This window comes from Convolutriloba macropyga, chromosome 15 (genome assembly GCF_964194025.1).
Source record: "Convolutriloba macropyga chromosome 15, txConMacr16.3, whole genome shotgun sequence".
Classification (NCBI taxonomy): domain Eukaryota; kingdom Metazoa; phylum Xenacoelomorpha; order Acoela; family Convolutidae; genus Convolutriloba; species Convolutriloba macropyga.
Genome location: NC_134482.1, coordinates 5,631,333 through 5,641,155, shown reverse-complemented (window position 1 = coordinate 5,641,155; position 9,823 = coordinate 5,631,333). Strand labels below are relative to the sequence as shown.

Here is a 9,823-nt window from a genome sequence, read left to right as displayed (position 1 = left end):
TGAGATGCAACACAGAATCGAGGAACAACAAAAGAAGATTGACAACAGCGAATTGCTGGGAACAACCGGGGCTCGGCTCGAAGAGGAGCTCCGGCAGTTAAAACTTGAAAGTCAAAGATTAGGTGATCACTTGCTGGAGACCCAACGGCAACTTGAATACGCTGGGAATCAGCGGGAGTCCTGCAGAAGGCAGGTGGAAACATTGAAGAAAGAGTTGGAGGAGGTTACAAATGTAGCCGAAACAAAAACAAGGGAATGCATCGCTCTGGTGGACGAGCGGGAGTGCTTAGCTCGGGAGTTGGAGAATGCCGAGATAGATAATAGAAAGCTGAGGGGTAGAGTAAAAACAGAGCAAACCTCAAAGAAGGTCATACAGAGGAGGCTGGAGGCGATCAATGCGCAGAGCCCGTTCAGTCGACCTCCAAACTTTTATGAACTTCTATTCCTGCCACAGGGGGCCACAACCAGTACTATCCAGAAACATTTCAAAATGTTAGCAATGCTTTGTCATCCGGACAAGGGTGGTCGTGAGGACATGTTCAAAATCATTCTTCAAGCAAAGAAAATTATGGAAGACGAGGAGGCCTGTAATATCTATGACAAGTACGGCATTGAAAAAGCACACGAATATATGAACTCGAAAATGGACATTTGAAACTCTTGCTGTGTGAGTGAGTGGAACACTCACATTTTTCTAAGAGGGAGGCAGTATAGTGAACCATAATGTATGACATGCTCATAAATTACATATTAAGCGCATAATGCGAAATTTTCATAAACAAAAAGGAGAACAAAAATAGATGGTTACTAATAGTAAACCGGATTTTAACAATATAGAGAAAGCATCATAAATAATGATGGGAATCATCATAGAATTTAATCTTGACGGGACACGTCAAGGAATGTTTGTTCATGATGGGATTCGTCAAAGCAGGTAAACCTGTTATCTGTTAGTTTAACTAACAGGGACCCATGCGGTAGAAAATAACTATGAGAAAATCCCTCGGAGATTAACGAAAATGGGTAAAAATAACCTAAGATTAATTAACCATTGATAGGACTGAAACCAAAGAACATATTCAAACCTAAACCTTACACAATCGAGCTGGCTCTCTTTAATTGCTTTACATCTCTCATCTTCACAAATCTAATATTTACAAGCAATTGACCTAATTTTGTATTAAACTGATTGAACTTTTACATTTGCTCCATTAAATTCAAGTCTGAAACTTGGAAAATTTTCCTCAGTAACTCCGAGGTTTAAAGTGCTTAGGAATAACATCCAACCCAAACCGTAACCGTTGACAGTGCACGGATATTACAAGTCGATTCTTGATACCAATGACAGCTAATTGTTCTTTAATCGTTTACGTTTATGTTCAGATTCAGGAACGCCAGGTCCCCATTACTGTTGGATGTCTTAAGAGTGAATTGTAAGTTTTTGTGAAGAGAACTTGCATACTCTAGGTAATCTAGAGGGTTCCCCTTGACAGTGCACACAATGTCATACGAGCTTCAAACTGGCTGGCACTAAGGATTTTTTATTTTTTCCGAGTATGTTGTCTCTTTCATAACACAAAAACTACACCTATCAAATGGTTCTTGTAGTTTTTGATCTTTCAAAAAATCCTGAACTTTTTAAACCCGTCTATCCATTGGTGTCTGACGTACATTTTTTGCGTACCATTCTGCCGACAATTCTGTTTCACATAACCTTTCGTTGGAGAGCAATATTCGAATCTTTGTTTACAAAGTTATTTTGGGAGATCAAGAACACTGTGTCTGGTTGTGGGAGGGGTTCGGGGCAAAGACTAATTTTGCAAAACTTATGTATTTTTGGTTTTAGACTGCTTCAATGGCAAATGATTTTAATATTAACTTCTGGATTTAAATTCGTTTGCTTCTGTAGCAAGTGGTTCTAAAATTCAGAATGCGTAAAAAGATGCGTCAAGAGTTCACCCAGATTATTTAATTCTACGAGTTGCGATACTTTAATGAGCTGCGGCAGCATGAAGCCAATTCTGGAAGAGTCGTGTATGACGACACCAGATTTGACAGAGGAGCAGTTGCGAAATAAAAGCGGAGCAGAAACACCCTTGAGGGGGTCTACCGAGAGTGATAGTGCGAATGCCGTGACACCTCCTTATGTAAAGTGGGCGATTGGTTTCGATTCGCTGTTAGAAGATCCCGAAGGTCAAAAAGTCTTCCAGTCTTACTTGCGTGCTGAAGGTGCTCTAAACAACTTAATGTTCTGGTACGCCGTCAATGGCTTCAAAACACAATCTGACCGCCACAAAAAGTACCGACTGGCAACAGTGATTGGGCGTACTTTCTTGAAACGAAATTCGGCGAATGCTCTGAGCGAAATTGGAAGTGATAACAGAAAACAAATTTTAGACGCTATTCGTAAAAATCACGCTGAAAATGACGTTTTTGATCGAGCGCAATCCGAGATTGAGTGTTTTCTCAAGGAAAAAGCATATCCAATGTTTTTGAAGTCTGATGTATATATAGATTATTGCAACAAAGCCGTTCAGCAGCAGACGACTGCCATGAACAATTTAAATGTCAGCTCAAATTCACCTCTCAATACAACCTCAGGTCAACTTGGAAGCCTTAATACTGACTGCAGTCCAACTAGTTCTACTTATTCCAACCAAAGTACTGTAACGCCAACCGTAGATCCACCAAAGAGCTACCCGCCGGGTTATCCAGGACCCAATATTGCTCAGCCAAACCGGCAGGCGCCATCAATACCCGGCGACAAATTTAGTGACAATTTGTCTGAAAAATGCCACCAGAGCTCCTCAGTTGGAGCTATTAAGACCTCTTCCAACGTGCCTTTAGAATCGCATAGTTTAGATAGCGGCTCAGTAGTCGAAAATGCTCAATCGGGTCTTCCAGCGCAGAGTAGTAAAACTGAAACAGGGTTAGCAACGGTGCATGAAGACACAGAGCTGCTGTGCAAAGAGATCAACCTTCGTGGAGGGAACAAAGGCTTCGAAGCCACCTCGGACACCTTTGCGGCCTCAACCTCCCCTACTTGTCGTAAAAAGTGCCATGAAGTTGAAGGGTAAGCGTTACAAATTGTAATCTTCGAAAGCCAATAAGTATTTTCTCTAATGGTAGCTTACTAGTGCCTCCACGAGGATACACTGGGGCGGTCTCTTAAGTTGGATGTTGCCTAAAATGGGAGAACCTCCATATGCTAGCCCATTTATGGTTTTTTACATGACAAATCTGATCCGTGTAGATAAATTTTATTGGCTGGTGTAAACAACAATACAGACCATGTTAATATGTTTTTTTTTCAAGCGGGATCCCGACATTCATCCCTCGAAGAAGTTGGACGATATGGTTAAAGGGCGTCAATTAAGGAATGTATATTGTTTTGGTACAATCATTAGTGTAACTTGAGCATCAAAAACTTTTGGAATATAGTTTGCCTTCTGATTCAGTGGACTGTTTGTAGATGCCAGGCGTGCCATTATAGTCAGAGCAACAACAGTGTCCCTGTCTGCTGCAGAAGTCACCACTCGCACCACGGGAGCGGAAGCAATATCGGTGTGAATGAGAGGAGAAGTGACAAAGCTGCTCACATGTACACAAACTTTGTGCCTACAGGGTCCGCCAATGACTCTGAAATCCAATCGCTGTCCTCGGATACCCACACTGACGACTCAGCTTCTCTTGCCGATCCATCTCTGTAAGAAATGAGAAGAACAGAACCCAAGTTTATTCAATGGTTTAAAAGTATTTGTCTTAAGCAGGAGTAAGCGTCAGATAGGTTTGTGTTGCCTGATATGAGTGATACCATTCATTAAAATTAACATATATATTATATTTATGGTGTAAAATAAATCGAGTGGGGAAATGGTGACCCTTCAACAAGGACCGTTCTTGGCTGTTTGTGTACGTGCAAAAGTTATAGTGCGTGTTTAAGTATGTGGCTCACCTGACGGGCAAGCTATGGACTGCGTTAATTCTTCGATAGCTGCAATGCTGTAAGCTATATGCACTGGGCGTACTCGACTAGAATTCTGCCGGCTATTTTATAAAGCTGAGGGCTATGCTTCTTTGTCTGAATTTTTTTTTTGAAACTTCAGAAGTTGGGCTTGTAAATGGGTTCAGAATTGGACAAGGAGTTGTACCTGGATGTCATTTTTTTGAAGTTCTTTATACTTAGTTTTCCCACTCCTCGAGAAACTTAATTTTAATTGAATGGGCTTAACAGCTAAAAGAAGACTTACATTTGAGTTCTTCGTTGCCTAAATTTTTTTTAGCAAGCGCGGTCATGTTCTAGGAAGAAATGTTTTAAGGACTTGCCTATTGAAAAATTAATCTAATGATCTTTTTAGCAATTTTTTTGTGCTGTCTGTCTTTTTATGCAATTTTATAGAGTTAATTTGGTATTTCAGCTGTCATAGGATATTTCCCACATCTTGATTTGGTAAAAACAATTTTTCAATTCATTGGGCGATATGTTTAAACTACAGTTTTATGTACTTTAGCTGAACTGCTATTATAAAAGTTGATGAAGTTCGTAAAAATCTTTTGGACACTAATTCCCAAAGAAGTGTTCCCAAATTTTGTTTAGAAGGAAATTTACCATATTTAGTTTGTATGTTCACAATCCGAGAACTGCATATAATAATGGTTGTTTCTGCTACTTGTCTCAGGCTACAAAACCATTATTCCAGTTATAAAAAACTGAATAATTTTTGCCTTTTCTCCCTTTTGCCCCAAGTTTTTTAATCATGTTGCATTTAGAAATAACATATTTACGGCATTGGGGGTAAATCCCAAAGCTATGGTCGAAGCAAGGAACAGTGGCTGGTTTCAAATTGAAGCTAACTAGGCTTTCAAGTACCTGTTTAAAATTATTTAAGTAGCTCTACGTTTAATGTACACCCAATTTTGTTGAATTTTTGACAAATCGATGTGTCTTTTTTATGCAAAGTTTTCGCCTGACAATTTTGACTTATCGAGTGACTTTTACGCCCTTGACTTTTTACGTTTCGCGTGATCTAAAACTCTCTCTCAATCACAATTTCGAGCAGCTGAACTCAATTGGTGGCAATTTAATACAAAAAGTCAAATAAAAAGTGCGCCGATACCGCGGTTCTATTTTTCACTTTAAATCTTAATACTGGTATATGTTAACCTCTAATGTGGTTATTTGAAGCCCATTATTGAACTTCTTAGTCCCATTTAGCCTCCCCCTACCTCCTCCCCTCCCCCCCCCCCCCGACTGAAGCAGGTTGCAATTGATTAGAGCCCCCACTAGTCGTTCGAGAGCAATTCTTCCGACTTTTAGTCGGTTATGTTTAGCAATTTCTTCGAAACCAGTAGTTGTTTTCATGCTTGAGATACTGGTACGAGGGACTCCATTAATGCGAAAAGGTTTTTCAAAAGAGCTGCGAAGACATTCGATATTTACTTTTTTCTGAGACAGTTTTATCAGAATCGATTTTTTGCTCTCAAACAAAGTTTGAAACCAATTATTATTAACGAGCGTGTGCGTCTGTTTTCTGCAAAATTTTTTTGCTTGAGCATTTTCTAGAACATTCTTTGGTTTCACTTATCGAGTGACTTCTTTAAGCTTGACTTTTTGATTTTTCTCGAGTGACTTCGATTGGGGGAATTCAGAAATTAAATTCCTTGCTAAGATGAAACCGATTGTGTGAAAAGACCGTACATATCCCTGGTAGCGTAGTGATTAATGCTATTAGACGCCAGGACAGGGGACCGATCCCCTCCCTAGTCAGAAGTTTCTGCATATAAAAGTCTAGCCTACGCTCCTTCTAAATTGTTTACCTCGACAGTCGTTCGATAGCAATGTGTCCGTCGTTAGTAGGCTTATATTTTTCTTTCGTAAAAGGCGTTGAGCTGGTAGGCAAGATTTCAGACAAAATCATTCTGAAAGAAAAGCAAAATAATTACCTTTTCTGACTAAGTATCTTTTCTGTGCAGTTTGATTAACAGAAGATTGTGTTGCGTGACTTGAAAACTTTTTTCAGCATTCAACGTCTTGCATTTTTTGTCTTTGATTGCTTGGATCTCTCGAAAAGTGACTGCATCTCTCACTAAATAAATTTTCTGAAGTCAATGGGCTACAGCTTAACTAAGCCGTGGCCTTAACAGGGTTGTACAACTTGAACAGGATGGGTTAATTAAGCTACGCTAAAGCAATCGTGAAATTAGTGTCGAGTCTTTGTAGTGTGTTCTTATTTGGTCATTTTGAGGCTTTCATCCAAACATTCTGCGATTTTTTAGTGTTGAAAAAAGTAATCCACGTTAAAGCTATCGAGCTTATCAGTAATTTGATCTCACAGTCATTGAAAGCATAGAACTTAATATTATAATTGAATTTCGAGTAACTTCATGGATATTTTGATCGCTAATTTGAATGACAGCTTTTTGGCTTGTAATTTGAAATCAAAATTTGACTAATTATTTCAGGAAGTTCAATAACTTTGCAGATCTGTTTAATAGCCGCCCTCATCTTCTCAGCCGGCTATTATTGCGCTCGTATTTTTTTACTTCGTCAAACTTTTTTTCGCTTTACCATTTTGCTAGGCTAGTTTTCTCTTCTCTCATTCTGCTAAAAGTGAATTTGAACATCAGTTGCTAAGCAAAGCAATTCAAAATGAACAGAGTCGGTATAAAAAATTGAAGTCAGAAATAGAAACGGGATAAACCCATAAAGCCCAATTTTAGATGCCCGCTATTTGAACGTCGTTCCTATAAGTCTTAGTTACCACCTCTAATGCTTATTGGTGTTGATAGTAGCCCCTGTAGCCTCTCTCTAAGAATTAGAAGTATGTTCAACTACGAAATGCCATCAAAATAAATCGGACTTGAAAAATATTTTTGTACAAAAATCTTTTTTTTTCAATATATTCTATTCGTTCAATCCCAATCATGCTTATTGGAATCAACGGCGGCTATTTTCCGGCAATCTGCCGGGTATGTTTTAAAATTTTTGCCTATTCCTTGGTTGTAACAATAGCTCTTGTAAAAGAATTCATGAAAAATCACATAGAAAGATTTTCGTTTTCCGGCTATAAGTTCATTTTTTTTTTACTACTTCAAACGATCTTTTTTGGGACAACTTGTCAGTTTTCTCTGATTGTTAAGGTAAAAGTTCAATAGGTGGTGCCGGTATTTTTGAAGGTGTTGGTGTTAGAGCATGTTAGTGTATTAATTTGTTGATTAGTGATGGCAAGATTGGAATTGACAAATGGCTGCTTATTAACTTCCATTAGTTAGCGCTCTTTTCAACCTCAATCCGCCTTTCAACCTTTGAAGTATTCCAAAATAGGCGCCAACATTCACTTCAAGTTGAGAGAGCTGACAATACGCTTGAGCTTTTCCCATTGCTTATCTCAACAATTGTGTTCGCCAATATCAAAGCCATTCATAATGAGTTTGTGGTGGTGGCTTAGTTTAAAAACACAGATTTGAATGAAAGTGCTGCTCGAATGAAAAACTGTCGGCAGCGCCAAACTGTCGAGAAGGCGACTTTCAACTTCCTTTCGGAATCAATTTGCCATTTTTATCAACAGTGCAGTTTTCTAATCACAAAATCACTCTCGCTTCTGTTCATCTGTTTGATTTGAGATTTTTTCAATCGATTATGAGGCGGTAAGCAAACGGCGTCATGGGAAGCTCAGCTTTTATCCATTTGTAAACAGTGAAATAGTTGTGTACGTCTTCACTATGTTATTTGCGGAAATAGCTTAATGATGAGAGGAGATTAAAGCAAAGTAAAATGTGAAGTTTTGCACTTTTTTAGCGTCAAACTGTCTGCTGTTTATTGATCTCGTTTCACAGAATTTGGAAACGTTATTACAGCTCTTTGATAAAAGCGATTAGGAGCTAAAGATTTGAGTTAATTTATAAGGAGTCGGTTCAATAATTGAATTACTAACTCGATGCTCGTACTTAGGTGTAAAATATGGTAAAATGAGGGGCTTAGAAATTATGAAGATTGCGTTGAGCTGTGGACTCATGACTGTGTTATACCATGCGGCGCTATTTTTGTTTACCCCTGGGTCTTTTAACCCCCCAAACTCTTCACTTCAAAACATTTTCCCTAAGTACTCTTCACTGATTTTGATTGGTATTTGTACCAATTATATAAATAATTAGAATCGGGGTACCAATTATTTAATTAAAATCGGGGTGAAATGACGAGGGCTGGATGAGATAGTTGGGTTTAAATGATGGGAGATAAATTAATAGGGGTGCAAAGGCGGTATGTCATCTTTACGATCCCTTATTCAATAAGATAAATTGATTTGACGATTCACGATTTAAAGCCCATTTATTGCAATATTTCCTCAATTTTTGACAGGATGTGTTTACGAAAAGCGAAACGTTTACTCGCTTGGGGTTCCTGCAATCTTTTACTCCTTTTATAGTTTTCATTTTCTCAGTCTTTAGGGTGTTTTCAGTTAAGTAGTTGATAAAATCTGCTAAATGGGTACAATTAAAATGCTGCAAATTTCGGATTTTAACTCGAAATTATTTGCAGCCAAATAATTTCTTTAATTTCTTGCAACTGGCTCCTTTGTTATTTTGCTAAAAAAAGTAAATCTTAAGCAGCTGAATTGACTTTTCCGCTCTGGCAGTGCTTCAGATCGGATCGTTGGGTTTCTGGTAAAAGTACGATTTTGATTGAGAGGCAAAAGTCATTTGACTTAACTCATGCAAAAATATGACTTTCACGCTTAATAAGTTGAATTTAATTTGAGTACATAAATTCAAAATTTTCCTGTTTTAATTATCAATTAAATTTTATAAAATTATTGCTCATATCCTACGCCGAAAAGAACGAATTTCACAACAGAATTTAATTTTGACTGGCTTACTATAATTGACATCAGTATATCTTTGAATTTTAATTGTCGTCGCGAGCATATTTTTAATTGTCAAATATGAATGCTTGATCTGCGAGATATATAGAATGGCATATTTCTTTTTGCTAGCCTTTTCAATAGGAGTTGTCGGCTATGATAAGCACTATTCTTGACTCCGTTTTATAACTCAAAATGTATTCAACAAGAAGAGAAGATGTTTTGTTTTTAATTGCTCCTGAACGAAGTTCATAGCAGTTATTGTAAATTTGTTGGTCATTTTTAATGCAAATTTTTTCTTGACCGTTTTTGCGCTTTTCTTCTAGAACATTATTTGACTTCATAAGTGACTTATTCACGCGTTCGTTCTTCTTTTTTCAGTTCTCAATTTTTCTCACTCCAAAGTAAAGCTTGCTGCTAAAATAAAATTGATTTCAGCATATCAAAAAGAAAGGCCTGATAGCTGAGTTGGCAGTGCTTATGGTAAGGGATCGGGAGGTCGATAGTTCGAATCCCGTCGTGGTGAACTATTTATGCACCCATAAAGAAAAATTAATCTAGCCTACAGCCCCTGAATTAAATTGCCTCGCCTGTCATTCAAGAGCAATTTTTCCGACATTAGTCGGTTTGTTACTTTTAAGCAGGAGATTGATAGCAATGTTTTGCTGCATTTATGGCACACTACTCAATCTTTAAGTTTTCGGGAAGCATCAGATCATAATTGATACATTTTTAGCAAATATGTACCGCGAAATGGATAAATTAGTTTTCATTGTAAGTATTTTATATGACACCTTTCAAGATCTTTCTTTTTTTGCACGCGTGCTTGCTGCTGATAACGAAACGATGAGTCAACAATTTTCAAAATTTTGTTTAAGGTTGGTCTTTGTAATGTATGATGTTGTTTTGGTAATTGTCACCTCTTTTATTTAGCACTTTGACTGTGTGATTGATTAAGAACA

At 37.8% G+C, this 9,823-nt stretch overlaps 1 protein-coding gene across 2 annotated transcripts in view; it reads left to right on the top strand.

Moving 5' to 3' along the window:
* Nucleotides 1–1,845: 1,845 nt before the first annotated feature.
* LOC142354379 (uncharacterized) overlaps nt 1,846–9,823 on the top strand; it is a 57,548-nt gene continuing 49,570 nt past the window's right edge. For both annotated transcript variants that reach the window (XM_075406656.1, XM_075406655.1), the window contains exons 1-2: nt 1,846–3,073; nt 3,473–3,706. In XM_075406656.1, the coding sequence (XP_075262771.1) occupies nt 1,995–3,073; nt 3,473–3,706 (1,313 nt within the window). In that variant the 5' untranslated portion in view covers nt 1,846–1,994. The remainder of the gene's footprint in view (nt 3,074–3,472; nt 3,707–9,823) is intronic.